The sequence below is a fragment of the Pan troglodytes genome, chromosome 8, assembly GCF_028858775.2.
Source record: "Pan troglodytes isolate AG18354 chromosome 8, NHGRI_mPanTro3-v2.0_pri, whole genome shotgun sequence".
NCBI classification, from domain to species: domain Eukaryota; kingdom Metazoa; phylum Chordata; class Mammalia; order Primates; family Hominidae; genus Pan; species Pan troglodytes.
The window spans coordinates 133585373-133601625 of record NC_072406.2 but is presented as its reverse complement, the minus strand read 5'-3'; the positions used below and the strand labels follow the sequence as shown (position 1 = coordinate 133601625).

The window sequence follows — 16253 nt, the reverse complement described above, 5'->3', positions numbered from 1 at the left end:
TGGGAGGCAGAGGTTACATTGAGCCAAGATCGTGCCACTGCACTCTAGCCTGGGAAACAAGAGTGAAACTCTGTCTCAAAAAAAAAAAAAAAAAAAAAGAAGGAAAAGTCGTAATAGATCTTTCTGAGACCCAAGAGTTAGTGTCAAGACAATAAATTAGCTGTTCTGCAGCAAGTATTTAATATTTCAGTGTTTAGAATCAGTGTATGTGGCACATTCAGGCTGAGGCCAGGTGTTAGGAGAAACTGGACTGAGAACGTGGATAGACGGGCATTGGCCATGGTAGAGACCAAGAAAGGACATGACTAGTCATTTCAGGAACCTTAGTCATGGGACATGGAGGAGGTACAACAGGGCTAAGTTTGGAAGCGTAGAGACCCACTAGACGGGCAGTGTGGAAGTCTCAGGGGGAGGGGGCAGACAGTGAAGATGGCCTGGACTAAGGGATTAGCAGTGGGAAAGGCATGGTGTGGACACATGGGAAGGCATTTTGGAGTTGAAATCAACAGGACTTGGGAGGAATATGTAAAGAATACCGGTGTATAGCTCTCCGATTAAGAGAGACAAAGCATTGGAGGAGTTGAAACCTTGAATTTGAGACGTCGAGGGAATGTCAGTGGGGAAGTGTCCCACAGACAGTTGAAAATGAGAACATGGGTCTCAGGAGGGAGGTCATGATGGAGATACAAACTTGCGCATATTTTGTATGTGTTTAGAATTAATGCCTGGAGGATATATGGAAATACATAAACTTAATGGAACAATTCCTCTATTTGAAGGGACAGAAAAAGAGAAGAGTCAGCCAGAGATTCTAAGAGGCAGGGAGAGACAGAGAGGCAGCTGAGGGAAGGGGACGGGATAAAACTAAACAGAGGGGCTGGGTGTGGTGGCTCACACCTGTAATCTTAGCACTTTGGGAGGCCGACGCGGGTGGCTCACCTGAGGTCAGGAGTTCGAGACCAGCCTGACCGACATGGTGAAACCCCATCTCTACTAAAAATACAAAATATTAGCCGGGAGTGGTGGCAGGCACCTGTAATCTCAGCTACTCAGGAGGCTGAGGCAGGAGAATCGCTTGAACCCAGGAGGCGGAGGTTGCAGTGAGCCGAGATCGCACCATTGCACTCCAGCCCGGGCGACAAGGACAAGACTCCATGTTAAAACAAAAAAAACAAAAACAAAAAAACCTAAACAGAGGGACCATTTTAAAAAACAAGCAAGAAATCAATAGCATCTGAAGCCACAGAGGAGGAACAACTGAGGAGTTGGAGGACGTCATTTGCGTCTGACAATTCAGAGGTTCTTCATAAGCTTCAGGAGAGGCAAGAGTGGAACACAGATTAGAATGTTTGAGAAGTGACCAGGAATGAAGAAGACACAATGTTAGATTTTAACCAACGCTTCTGAAAATTCAGGTTTAAAGGGCAGGAGAGCAAGTGTTGAGAGAAAAGATTTTAGGATGATCAGATACAGATCTATAAGCAGCTGAAAGAAAGACACCGGTGTGGCTGGACAACTGGAGATAGAAGAGAATATGGTTATTTCGTCTACCTTCGCTCTTCAAAATGATCATTCTATTTATTTATAATTCCAAAACAAATACATGTCGTGTTCCAGGCTCTCTGATGATCCCAGTTGACCTGTCTTCTTAATCTTAGAGCCACACTGCGTTTTCTTTTCTTTTCTTTCTTTTTTTTTTTTTTGAGACAGAGTCTCACTCTGTCACCCAGGCTGGAGTGCAATGGCATGATCTCAGCTCACTGCAACCTCTGTCTCCCAGGTTCAAGTGATTCTTGTGCCTCAGCCTCCTGAGTAGCTGGGACTACAGGTGCACACCACCACGCTCGGCTAATTTTTGTAGTTTCAGCAGAGATGGGATTTTGCCGTATTGGCCAGGCTGGTCTCGAACTACTGACCTCAAGTGATCCGCCCACCTTGACCTCCCAAAGTGCTGGTATTACAGGCATGAGCCACCGCACCCGGCCACACTGTATTTCTTATAGTATACCGCAACTGGTTTTTAACATCAGCTATATTTTCTATCTGCATTTTAAGAAATGAACATATATCCTTTTTGTTCTGGCGGTGTTTTGAAATTAGTTATTTCTCTTGCTTCTTTCTTGATTTCAGTGTATTCATCGAGATTTAGCAGCCAGAAATGTTTTGGTAACAGAAAACAATGTGATGAAAATAGCAGACTTTGGACTCGCCAGAGATATCAACAATATAGACTATTACAAAAAGACCACCAATGTAAGTCGATGGCAGTAACACAGTGGGCAGGGGCGGGGGTGGGGCTCAGAATGTTCCAGGAAGAAAGGCCGTCAATGTTGAGAGCTGGGTGGGATGGATGGGGACCCATTCCCCTGCCCCGATTCCCGTTCTTTTGCCTTACTATTCACAAACTCTCAATATGCAAATTTAGCCTCTATTATGTCAATTTTAGTAAATGTGAAACACTTATATACAGAATAATCAGCAACCGCTAGGATTTTCTTACGGTTCTCATCAAGAACTTTCATAGCAAAAACTACAGCTTGGAAGTTACTGGTTTAATTTTTGCCTAATAACTGGTCAAGGAGCATCTGTGTGCTAGGGAGATAAAGGATAGAATCCAAGGAGATGGCATTTTATTAACGGCCCAGACCTGTGCATCTCACACATTGTTCATGGTCCTCATTGGGACTGATTTCTGCTCTATTGACTGACTAGTAAAAACCGAGAATATCAGCTCTTAAACAGGGCATAGCCCTATTGAGCCTGCTAAGATAAATTCTTTTAAATATATTTAGTTTTTGCATTTTCCTCTACATTTGCAGGGGCGGCTTCCAGTCAAGTGGATGGCTCCAGAAGCCCTGTTTGATAGAGTATACACTCATCAGAGTGATGTGTGAGTAACTCTCTTTTCTCTGGCTTTTTCCTGGGCTTGAGCTGCAAAAATACTGTACGTACTTCACCTTTCTTCCTTCTTTAGTGGCTGCTGCATTTCACACATTCGTAGAAGGTGCAGGATCTGGCCTTAGAAAGGACGGATTTTATGGTAGGCTGATAACCAATGCTCTGTTACTAATCTGCCTGGCTTCAAAGAGCACAGGAGGTGGAACTGCTGACCTCCCCCTGCCAGAGCGGAAGTCCTTCCCTTGAACACATTCATGGATGTGCGACTACAAAGCGGTTATCTAATTCGCCAAGCTCTTGGCATGTTCTTCACTCCATTAAAGGAGTAATCCTGGAGCTTTTCCCACTGACGAGTAGTTTGTCATATTTCCCTCTAACCCAGATTTGTCCTTAAAGAGAGGAGCTGAGTGAGATGTGGTCCAGGCTGGGGACCTCCACAGGGTCTACTCTCTATGTTTATCCCTCAACGAAAAGGTCTGATCTTGCTTTGGCATCCTTGATAGCATTCTAGAAACACAGTAGAATATTTCTATTATGATATACTGACAAAACCAGTGGGGTCAGGCTCCAACTGATATTTTAGATTTGAAAATTCAGTTGAAGGCTGTGTGCAGTGACTCATACCTGTAATCAATCCCAGCACTTTGGGAGGCCAAGGCGGGTGGATCACGAGGTCAGGAGATCAAGGCCATCCTGGCCAACATGGTGAAACCCCGTCTCTACTAAAACTACAAAAATTAGCTGGGTGTAGTGATGCGTGTCTGTAATCTCCACTACTTGGGAGGCTGAGGCAGGAGAATCGCTTGAACCTGGGAGTCAGAGGTTGCAGTGAGCTGAGATTGTGCCACTGCACTCCAGCCTGGCAACAGAGCGAGACTCTGTCTGGGGAAAAAAAAAATCACTTGAACTATTTTTTATTTGTATGAGCAGGAGGAGTTCTGGGTAGGCATTAATTCTGTGCTACCATAGTTGGTCCTCTCAACAATCCTAAAAAAAAGACATGACGATCCCATTTTTGCTGTGAGCAACTGAGGCACAGAGGCTGTTCTGCCTGTCCTGTGCTGCTGCTTTTGCTCTGTAGAAAACTGCGGAGTGAAACACCACCATCGAGTACAGAAGGTTGAGTTTCCAGAATGACCATGACATAGCTAAACCTGGCTCTCTCAGCTTGCTCATCCCAGAGATTGAGCCTCCTGAACTTGGCACAGGAAGTCCAAATCTCTGAAGAGTCAAGTGTAAATAAATTGTGGCCTGTGAGATGTGTTCAGTTTTGTTGTGTGCAACTCATCTGGGGCATGTGATTCCTCATCCTAACCCCAGCCCTGTGCTGATTGCCTTTGCGATCTTAGTAAGTTCCAGAGCCTCTGTGCAGCAGATGTTCCGCCAGCCACACAGGGCAGCTGTGATCCTGCGGAGTTGGCTTGCTGGCCTTATTCTGTCAACTGCCCATCCTGGTAGATCACAACCCTTGGGTCAGGCACATAAGGAGTTGGAAAGGAGCGTAAAGGCTTTGAAACTGAGAAACTGAGATCCTTGCATTGCTAACACATTTAAGACAAGCAGCTCTATTCCAGAGTGATGGCAGTTTGCCTTTTTGTCTATTGATGGAAAATTCCATCAGCACATCCCCGTGTCATCATCATTCGGGGATGCTCTTGCAGGGCAGGAAAGAGCACATAGGATGAGCTGCAGGAGGGCCCATTTGTCTTTGAACTTCAGAAGTGAGGAGGTGTTTATGTCTCAGCTGGGCGTGTTTAGGTTTTGGCAACGTGGATGGGTTAGTAATGCCGTGCTTTCTCCTTTTGTTGCAGCTGGTCCTTCGGGGTGTTAATGTGGGAGATCTTCACTTTAGGGGGCTCGCCTTACCCAGGGATTCCCGTGGAGGAACTTTTTAAGCTGCTGAAGGAAGGACACAGAATGGATAAGCCAGCCAACTGCACCAACGAACTGTAAGGGCTGTTGTCTTTCCTGCCAGTGGACTTGCCACACCAGTAATACCTCTCCTGATGTATCTCATTTTTGAAGGCCCCTGGTTTCCTAAACATGCTCTAAGAAGAATGGCTGAAGCTCTCTGGGCTCAATCCAGAGCTGGGATACATAGCGACACCGACAACCATTACTTGTCTGAGAGAAAGAACATTATTCTGAGTATGGAGAGGGCTTTGGATCAGAGGGTGTCTGGCTGCCTGGCTAAGGGCTCCTGACTTTGCAGAGCCAGCAGGAGTGGTCTTCCTGGGCCACTGTGCTGCACCTTCTGCGGTCTCCCGTGGAGTGACAGGAAGACCCACGGGTCAGGAAACAAGCTAGAAAGCCGCGGGGCCGCCCTGCAGGGTGTAGGATTAAGGAACCAACACAGCCTTTCCCTGGTGGTTGTGCCTGGCCCCCGCCTGGCCCCATCGTGGCCAGTGGAGAATCGGTGTTTCCGGAACTTCTCGAACCATTGAAAATTGCCATTACAGATTGACGCCAACCACATTTCCTCAGAGCGAAGGAACTCGTGTTTGGTTACCTAGGTCTCACTTGTGTTTTAGTGCAGAGAATTAAACATGTGTCCAGGCGCCCTCCTTAGAGTACCAGATCTGCCTGTAAAACCATGAGCTGGTTTCTAGCAAAACCTGCCTCACACTTTAAGTGGAGTTATGTTGTGTTTGTGACGTGTGCCTGGTGCAATAGAATCAGTGCTTTGAAAGGAGTCTCTCTGCCTCCTGCCTCAACCCCTCCAGGATTAACTAAGAAGAGTGATTGTCCCAGAAACTGCGGTCTATTGTGTATCATTTCATGGGGATTTTATATCAGTAATCCCGTGAGTGCTTTTCGGTGTACCGTGGATGTCTGATGAATGGCCACATTTTATAGCATATTATATAAAGGCATTTATTGTGCTCTTTGTCATTCCTATTTTTTTTTTTTTTTGGTAACGTAGAGGATCTGTCGAAACCCAAAATCAAGATAAGACCTGGGAAGCTAAGCCTATCTAAGAGTTAATCAGGAAGTTAGTGTGCAGCCCAGTGGTGGCAGATTAATTCATCAAAAACTTGAAGTTGTAGTTTTCAAATTTTATTTGATTTTTTTTAACTCAGGAAGCTGTGTCAACTAGAATCATTAAGACCCAAAGCACTGGGCAGATAAATAGTAGAGCTGCTTTGGTGCAGGGCAGGGTGTCAGGGGAGGGAAGACTGGAGACCAGCCTATGGAAATACGCATTTTCCTTCAGCCTCCAAAGCATCTTTAGGGTGTGATGCCATTGTGAGATGTCACTGTGGCCCAGGGTTACCAGGGAAAACACATAGCTGTGTCTTTCTTGATGGCTCCGATGCCTTTCTAACATGTTTTTGTAAGTCAAAGTGCCTTTCGGAGGAACTGGCAGGGAAGCTTTTGGGAAAGTGATTCATGACCTCCTAATCTAGTTGCTTGGAAGGTTCTGATGCATTTTCCTAATTTACACCACGTCCCCATATTGCCTATTAAAACTGACTATAACCACATACCCAGTGCATATGAAATTAATTCAAGAAAATCCATTTTTCCCAGGTACATGATGATGAGGGACTGTTGGCATGCAGTGCCCTCCCAGAGACCAACGTTCAAGCAGTTGGTAGAAGACTTGGATCGAATTCTCACTCTCACAACCAATGAGGTAAGAACTTCCTTCTAGAAGCCCCTTGTCCTTGGTTGTCTTGTGAGACATGCGTAGTGTTTTACACACACACTCCCCTGTTGGCTGTTGGTTGGAGTCTGTGGTCTTGTTTATTCTTTTTCCATAGGGTCAGATAGTTCAACTATGGGTTCCTCTCAAATCATGATTTTTCTCAGAACTTCATTTTGTGAGTTCTGACTCATGAAACCAAAGACAGAGGGACATCCCCGAGGCTGCCTTCAGCGTAGCTGCTGGTGGAGCAGTCCGGGGTGTGTGGGAGAGTGGGAAAGGGGAAGCAGTATTCACTTGCATTTTGGTGTGCATGGGAAAAAGCTTGGATTCCTGTGCAAGTTTGATTCTGTGCTTTGGTCATTAGTGGGTAAACTGATAACGTTCGTCATCATTTGCTTGATGGAATACAATGAAGTTTTGTAACACCAGCTTCTGTTACCACAATACTGTCCTATGTGATCCTGTTGGTAATGCTATATGCCTTGCAGCCTCTTTCTAGGTGTATATAAACATACACTGTTTTCTACAATGAGCAACTTACATGATTTTTACATAAAAACATGTACCTTTTGTTAAAATATTTATTTTCCCTAAAATATTTATGCTCTCGCCTGTAATCCCAGCATTTTGGGAAGCCGAGGAGGGCAGATCACCTGAGGCCAGGAGTTCGAGAGCAGCCTGGCCAACATGGCGAAACCCTGTCTCTACTAAAAATACAAAAATTAGTTGGATGTGGTGGTATGTGCCTGTAATCCCAGCTACTTAGGAGGCGAGGTAGGGGAATCGCTTGAACCCAGGAGATGAAGTTTGCAGTGACTGAGATTGCGCCACTGCACTCCAGTCTGGGAGACAGAGCAAGACTTCATCTCAAAAAGAAAATAATAATAATTTATGATCCTTACCAACAAAATAAACACTCGTCTGTCACTCACTGTGCAAATTTAGCCATGTCAGTGGCTCCTTCAATATGCAGATAGAGTGCCTTTTATAATTATGGAAAGCATATGCTCTGAGCAGGAAAGATGATAAACCCATCAAGTCTAGTCAAATCTTAAGATAGAGAAATTGTTAATGAATGTATTTTGAGATATTTAATGAGGATGCACAATAGTGTTCTTTTACACAGGAAACTAACTCCAAACCATGCAATTGTCTCAACAAGAAAAAAGTTAAGGTCCCCCAAGTATTTTAGAAGGAAAATAATACACTTAATTTCTGATTTAGAAAATAGTTTTAGAGTGATTTTTTAAAAAGTAATAATCAAATGTAGTGATATGAAGTCTTAGCTCAGCAGCTTTATCTTATGTGTCTGACTGTGGCCTGTGCTGGATAAAGGAAGAGATTGCACTTAAATGAATACAGCTGACCTTCAGAAGTTGAAAGGAAAGGAACGGTTCAAGGGGGGAAAGAAACCAACTTTCTTCTTCTGCCAAAATTGTTGTTTCTAGTATAAGTTCCTTTAACTGTAGACTTGGAATCTACTGATATCCCTGTTTTTTTCCTATCAGATCTGAAAGTTTATGGCTTCATTTAGAAACTGGGAAAAGTTGGCCAGGCGCAGTGGCTCATGCCTGTAATCCCAGCACTTTGGGAGGCCGAGGCAGGCGGATCATGAGGTCAGGAGTTCCAGACCAGCCTGGCCAACATGGTGAAACCCTGTCTCTACTAAAGATACAAAAAATTAGCCGGGCGTGTTGGTGTGCGCCTGTAATCCCAGCTACTCCGGGAGGCTGAGGCAGGAGAGTCGCTTGAACCGGGGAGGCGGAGGTTGCAGTGAGCCGAGATCATGCCATTGCATTCCAGCCTTGGCGACAGAGCGAGACTCTGTCTCAAAAAAAAAAAAAAAAAAAGAAAGAAACTGGGAAAAGCACTAAAGTTCTATTTTAATGATCTCATGTCTATGCTCAGAGTGATTTATTTATATATTTACATGTAGAGTGGGTCCGTTGATACTGAAATTTGTATCTAGTACCCTAAAATAAAAAAGCAGAATGCCATATTGTCTGGTGGATATAAAAATCGAAGTTTCTTTCCTTCTGAAAATCATTACCATATGCTCAAGAAAAACGGTTCCATTTAGGACAAAATTTCGTTTTTATCATTGTAAGCAAAAAGTTCTCTTTTGATGTGGTGGGCGTGTTTGTTTCCAGTTGTGTGGTTAATGCTGATGTTGTTGGAACTGACACATTCCCCTTCTGGGATGGGGACTCTTTCTCTTGCCAACCCTGGTGATGAATTAGAGGGTTTTGTGTGTGTGTGTGTGTGTGTGTGTGTGTGTGTGTCTTTAAAAATGTCTAGTTGCCGACATTCCATGGGCTCTTTTCTGATAACACTGAGGCTGTTTGTGCTGTGGTCTGCACTTTTTGCCCCCTCTCAGCAAAACCACATGTCATAGAATAGTTGTTGGCTTCTGGATGTGTGAGCAGAACTGCCCCACTGTGCCAGCCCAGTGGAGGCAGAGAGACCCACAAGTTCCCAATTTAGAAAGCTTTTCATAGCTTCAGAACAGGGGTCGGCAACTGCTTTCTGTAAAGGGCCAGGGAGTAAATATTTTCAGCTTCGCCGGCCCTGTGGTCTCTGTTGCAACTTCGCCACTGTAGCCTCAAAGTAGCCACAGACAATATATAAATAGATGTGTTCTAGTCTGTCTTCTAGTAAAATTTTATGGATCCTGAAATTGGAATTTTATATAATTGTATATAAATTTTATTCATTTTAATCCTATAAGATATTCTTCTTCTTTTGATTTTTTTTTTCAACCGCTTACCAATGTTAAAGACCATCTTTAGCCCTCAGGCCATACAAAGTCGTCTGTGGGCACCCAAGTCGGAGGAAGTGTCACCCTGGGGTGATCCAGAGGGCTTTTTGCAGCACCAGCACTGGATGCCTTGGGGAGCAGAGGACACTTTCTGAATCTCGAACCTTCAAAACTTTGAAACTTAACCTATATTTTCCTGAAGTTTCCTTTAACTGTGCATTATGGATTTAACATACATGAGTATGTCTAAGCCTTTTTTGAACCTGTTTACATTTTCAACTCGGAGAGCTTCTGAGAGTAATCAGTTACATCTGTTAAATTACCCGCTGAATGAAGAAGTATTCCCCTTCAATTATCCCCGAAACTACAATAGTAAAATGTAATTCAGAAAATAAATATTCATAGTCTCAACTACTTAAAGGGGGTCTGGGGACCCACAACATGTTAACCGGTTTTCATTTTGCTGGGGCTCGCATTTGAAGCAAGGGCTCTAGTGAGGAGGTGGTGTGGACTCAGCGGGTTATTTAGATCCGTGTGAAGCCGAGTTGCCTGCCCAGCACCTATAGCTCAACTAGGTTTTATTGTTCTCTACCTGCCAATAGTTGATTTATGATGGATTCCAAGAGAAAAGCTAAGGACAGCCTGGGGTACATCAGACGTGGTCTCAGGGAGGTCTTCGTGGAAGTCAGGTGGGCTGGGTCTCTGTTCACCTTCTAGGGGTCTCCTGTCCTGTCCCGCATCCAATACCCACATCTCAAGAGTTTGTGTTTGAAATAAAACTCTTCTCTTCCCTTCTTTCAGGAATACTTGGACCTCAGTCAGCCTCTCGAACCGTATTCACCTTGTTATCCTGACCCAAGATGAAATAAAACGTCTCTCTTCCCTTCTTTCAGGAATACTTGGACCTCAGCCAACCTCTTGAACAGTATTCACCTAGTTACCCTGACACAAGAAGTTCTTGTTCTTCAGGAGATGATTCTGTTTTTTCTCCAGACCCCATGCCTTACGAACCATGCCTTCCTCAGTATCCACACATAAACGGCAGTGTTAAAACATGAATGACTGTGTCTGCCTGTCCCCAAACAGGACAGCACTGGGAACCTAGCTACACTGAGCAGGGAGACCATGCCTCCCAGAGCTTGTTGTCTCCACTTGTATATATGGATCAGAGGAGTAAATAATTGGAAAAGTAATCAGCATACGTGTAAAGATTTATACAGTTGAAAACTTGTAATCTTCACCAGGAGGAGAAGAAGGTTTCTGGAGCAGTGGACTGCCATAAGCCACCATGTAACCCGTCTCACCTGCCGCGCGTACTGGCTGTGGACCAGTAGGACTCAAGGTGGACATGCGTTCTGCCTTCCTTGTTAATTTTGTAATAATTGGAGAAGATTTATGTCAGCACACACTTACAGAGCACAAATGCAGTATATAGGTGCTGGATGTATGTAAATATATTCAAATTATGTATAAATATATATTATATATTTACAAGGAATTATTTTTTGTATTGATTTTAAATGGATGTCCCAATGCACCTAGAAAATTGGTCTCTCTTTTTTTAATAGCTATTTGCTAAATGCTGTTCTTACACATAATTTCTTAATTTTCACCGAGCAGAGGTGGAAAAATACTTTTGCTTTCAGGGAAAATGGTATAACGTTAATTTATTAATGAATTGGTAATATACAAAACAATTAATCATTTATAGTTTTTTTTGTAATTTAAGTGGCATTTCTATGCAGGCAGCACAGCAGACTAGTTAATCTATTGCTTGGACTTAACTAGTTATCAGATTCTTTGAAAAGAGAATATTTACAATATATGACTAATTTGGGGAAAATGAAGTTTTGATTTATTTGTGTTTAAATGCTGCTGTCAGACGATTGTTCTTAGACCTCCTAAATGCCCCATATTAAAAGAACTCATTCATAGGAAGGTGTTTCATTTTGGTGTGCAACCCTGTCATTACGTCAACGCAACATCTAACTGGACTTCCCAAGACAAATGGTACCAGCGTCCTCTTAAAAGATGCCTTAATCCATTCCTTGAGGACAGACCTTAGTTGAAATAAAAGCAGAATGTGCTTCTCTCTGGCAGCTGGCCTTCTGCTTCTGAGTTGCACATTAATCAGATTAGCCTGTATTCTCTTCAGTGAATTTTGATAATGGCTTCCAGACTCTTTGGCGTTGGAGACGCCTGTTAGGATCTTCAAGTCCCATCATAGAAAATTGAAACACAGAGTTGTTCTGCTGATAGTTTTGGGGATACGTCCGTCTTTTTAAGGGATTGCTTTCATCTAATTCTGGCAGGACCTCACCAAAAGATCCAGCCTCATACCTACATCAGACAAAATATCGCCGTTGTTCCTTCTGTACTAAAGTATTGTGTTTTGCTTTGGAAACACCCACTCACTTTGCAATAGCCGTGCAAGATGAATGCAGATTACACTGATCTTATGTGTTACAAAATTGGAGAAAGTATTTAATAAAACCTGTTAATTTTTATACTGACAATAAAAATGTTTCTACAGATATTAATGTTAACAAGACAAAATAAATGTCACGCAACTTATTTTTTTAATACTCGTGTCTTACCAAATGGTTTCCTGTGCTTGGAGGTGCTGACTGCGTGCTGTTGTGAATGCAGGAAGGGCAGGGCTGCCAAGGGTCTTATGTGCTACACACGGGGGTGACTTGCCAGAGGGGTTGACTGAGACCAGCAGTACCTGTGACAGGTTGAGGTTGATCCAGTGGAAAATCTGAATCAGTTGGTTGGAGCCCTGGCTCGGTTGCTTACTGGCACCTCAATGGAATCATCGTTCCTTTCTGAGCCCTACCAGTTCCCCAGAGGAGCAAACAAAGAGCCACATGGTAGAGAGCTTTGCAAACTGGAAGGTGACCTAAGGATGACAGGTATTGAGTAGGGAAGACGTTCAGAACATCTGAATCCTGGGGACTTAAAAACCTTTTAGGCTGTTTTCTTCATGATGTATGGAGAGAAGGATTTGCTTCAAATTTTCCAAAAGAAAACTTGGACAAATGTTCGAATAATTATTTATTTTCATACCACCAACGATCTGAAGAGGGAAATGGAGTTTTGCCTGTCAGTTAACAAATGTGAATCTGTGACTCTTAAGGGTCTGTTATATCTACTTGCCAGCCTCATCAGCAGCAGGAAAGGGAATTGAACATAGGCCAACTTCTCCTGCACTTCAGCCAGGCTCTTAGAACCTTACAGGGCCATTGGTAAAGAGTGCTGTCTTTGGGGTCTTCTCTCTGTTTGAGGCCATTCATGGTGGAGCAAGGTGTAAAGTAGCATCTTCACGGGGGTTCTGTGCATTCCCAGGGGACAGGGTACCCTGCATCCACCACACAGCCTCTCCATCCCTCCTCAGGGAGCTTCTCTGCATCTGGTCTTGTGGGGAGTTCCTTAACCCCACACATAGGAACATAGGAAATTAAAACATGGCATTTATAGTAAAACGTCTGAACAACTTGAGCTGCTATGAACTGAGGACTCCACCTCCAGTTTTGAAAACAAGAAATGGGGCTGCTACCTTATACTGCATCACTGAAGATTGCTTGCAGGGCTGGGTCCAGAGGGCTCAGCTAGGACAGAGGAGGAAGCTGAGGCTCCGCTTGAGGTCCCTGAGGGTCACATGGCTGGGATGTGGTCTAAGGAACAAGACTGCAGCCTTGTTCAGTGCAGGAGAAAGACAGTGGACTGTGGGCTTGGACAGAATTGATTGGTTTGTTTCTTACAGCTGGGTGATTGTGCGCAAATCCCAGCTTCTGTCTGGATGTTTGTCTCTAGGTGAACCTGGTCCTCACCAGCCTCTCGACTTGCCATGAGGATTTGCTGTAGGGCTTAGCTGTGGCAGACAGGACTCAATAAATGTTTGTTTTCTACTTCCTGAGAATTTTTTTCTACATTTCAGTGATTTTAGTATATCCACGTTGTGTAACCATCACCACTATCTAATTCCAAAACGTTTTCATCACTCCATAAAGCCAACAAATTCCCATTGTTAGCCACTTGCATTTCCCCCTCCCCCAGTCCTTGGCAACCCCCAATCTGCTCTCTGTCTATGGATTTGCCTACTCTAGACATTTCATGTAAATGGAATCATATGCTATGTGACCTTTTTTGTCTAACTTCTTCACTTAATGTTTTCAAGATTTGTTCATACGGTAGCCTGTAACAGCACTTCATTTCTATTGCCAAATCCTATTCCATGATATAAATTTACTACATTTTGTTTATCCATTTGTCCATTGATGGACATTTAGAGTGTACTTTCCAGTTATGAATAGTGCTGTTATGAACATTCATGTACTGGGTTTTTGTGTGGTCAGGTTTTCATTTCTCTTGGGCATATATGTAGGAGTGGAATTGCGGGATCATATGGTAACTGCTAGACTGTTTTCCAAGGTGGCTGCGCTATTTTACATTCCCACCAGCAGTGCATGAGCATTCCAGTTTTTCCACATCCTTGCCAACACTTGTTATTATCCATATTTTTTATTATAGCCATCCTAGTGGATATGAAGTATCTTCCTAAGAATTTCGTAGCTGAGGAGATAGGATGCAGATCATTGAATAAAGATACATAATGCTTTCCTGGTTTTTCCAGAAAAAGATACTTCAATTAATCAGCTTGGTTTCTACACTGATGAAATGGCCAAGGTAGCTAAGATGCCTCAGTGGATCTTCATGAAATGGAGAAGCTGAGAAACCAATCAATTCCCTGTCTTCCCTCTTGGCTGAGAGAGGAAGGAAGCACTGCTAAGTGGTGCAAGGATGCAGGATCTTTCTGGCTGGAATGCTTGAGTGTATCTGTCCTCACATCCCCAGTTTTATACCAAGTAAAGTCACGCAAGCTTGAGCAGTCCATGCGGACTAATGAATGCACCATTACTTATGTATGTGGGTCCATTGGGTTCCTCCTTACCCAGCCTGCATTTTGATGTTATTTATTTTTTCATGGTTTTAAAGATGAAAGCAAAGTTTATCTTCTCTCACATTTCATCCCCAGGAGCCTTGAAATGACTTGGCTGTCGACCCTGGGCAGGGACAGCAGAAGCCGTCCATGTCTCAAGTGACATTCTGGAGTAGGGCCCTTCTTGTGCCCTTTTTTTCTGCCAGGTGTCTGGGATTTTTGAATGGGCTCCTCCAAATTGCCTTGAAGTCCTGTTTCAGAAGGTCACATGAGGTGCTGTAGAAGTCAGTGGATGGGAGGGCATTCAATGTCTGGCACTGGGGAACCATCCGCTCCGGACTTTTGAAATACAATTTACAAAGGGATACCTCAGCACATGAAGCTGTTCAGTGACTGAATTTAGCTTACTGTGCACATATGGGTAGGTGATTTTTCCTTCTGCAGCTCAGAACACTGCCTCCTTTTGGGCTGCACTCCTTTTAGGTTTCTTTTCCTCTTCTAATTCTTTTTTAGGCTGGAGTGCAATGGCATGATCTAGGCTCACTGCAACTTCCGCCTCCTGGGTTCAAGCCATTCCACTGCTCCCAGCCTCTAATTCTCTTTTGAGGACACTTAACTGATGCTTGCTGGTGTCTCTTACTAGTTAAAATCCATAGCATGAGGTGCTTTGAAAGGGACAGAGGACACTTAACTGACGCTTGCTGGTGTCTCTTACTAGTTAAAATCCATAGCATGAGGTTCTTTGAAAGGGACAGAGGACACTTACAGATTTATAAATTAAGAATCAAGCAGCTGGGCGCGGTGGCTCATGCCTATAATCCCAGCACTTTAGGAGGCCGCCGTAGACAGATCACCTGAGGTCAGGAGTTCGAGACCAGCCTGACTAACATGGTGAAATCCTGTCTCTACTAAAAATACAAAAATTAGCCGGGTGTGGTGGCTAATGCCTGTAATCCCAGCTACTCAGGAGGCTGAGGCAGGAGAATTGCTTGAACCCGGGAAGTGGAGGTTGCAGTAAGCCAAGATCACGCTGTTGCACTCCAGCCTGGGTGACAAGAGCTAAACTCCATCTCAAAAAAAAAAAAAAAAAAAAAGAAGCAAAGAACGCTTTCTTGGTCTGTAAGTGGGATGACAAATGATTCTATGTCAAAGGATTGTTGAGTTAAATGAGATTGTACCTGGGAAGCATGAAACAGTGCCTGCTGCATATTAGCCACTATCAACACTCAGGTATTAGCTGCTATTTCCATCTGTCTATCTACAGCTATTTGACATAGATGTACTTACTGAAACAAATATGAAGATAAAATATGTGTGTGTGTATAGATATAAAATTGTCATTGCTGAAGAAATTTATTTGTGAAATTGCTAATCTATTACAAACACAAGTGTCCATTGTACACACAATTTTTAACAAAAAACATGTAATAAGTTTTTGGTTTTTTTTTTTTTTTTAATTTTTTGAGACAGGGTCTTGCTCTGTTGCCCAGGCTAGAGAGCAGTGGCACAATCATGACCCACTGCAGACTTGTCCTTCTGGGCTCAAGCCATCCTCCCACCTCAGCTTTCCGAGTAGCTGGGACTACAGGCATGCACCACCATGCCTAGCTAATTTCTGTATGTTTTTTGTAGAACTGGGGTTATGCCATGTTGCCCAGGCTGGTCTTGAACTCCCGAGCTCAAGCGATCCACCTGCCTGGGCCTCCCAAACTGCTGCGATTACAGGCGTGAGCCACTGCGCCCAGGTTAATAAGTTTTAAATCAATGAAAATAATGAACAAAATTTTCAAAAACTTATGAAGTTGTATTGACAACATTCAACCTGTTATGGTTCCCTTTTTAAACAAGCATTCACTTTACGAATACTAAATAGGCAATGAATGCCTAATATGATTTTTAAGGGACAATTAAACACTTTTAGAAGTGCACAGACCAGGCCAGGCGCGGTGGTACACACCTCTAATCCCAGCACTTTGGGAGGCCGAAGCGGGTGGATCACCTGAGGT

General features: G+C 43.6%; 1 protein-coding gene across 13 annotated transcripts in view; it reads left to right on the top strand.

Annotated features, from left to right (window-relative positions):
* The window catches only part of FGFR2 (fibroblast growth factor receptor 2), a 121106-nt gene extending 109218 nt beyond the window's left edge, over positions 1-11888 (top strand). For 12 of the 13 annotated variants that reach the window (XM_054660544.2, XM_054660541.2, XM_016919500.4 and 9 more), the window contains 5 exons: positions 2131-2253; positions 2820-2890; positions 4710-4847; positions 6430-6535; positions 10199-11888. In XM_054660544.2, coding sequence (XP_054516519.1) covers positions 2131-2253; positions 2820-2890; positions 4710-4847; positions 6430-6535; positions 10199-10363 — 603 coding nt within the window. In that variant the 3' untranslated portion in view covers positions 10364-11888. Of the gene's footprint in view, positions 1-2130; positions 2254-2819; positions 2891-4709; positions 4848-6429; positions 6536-10106 lie in introns of all 13 variants that reach the window. The other variant, XM_054660540.2, reaches the window with a different exon arrangement.
* The last annotated feature ends 4365 nt before the right edge of the window (positions 11889-16253 follow it).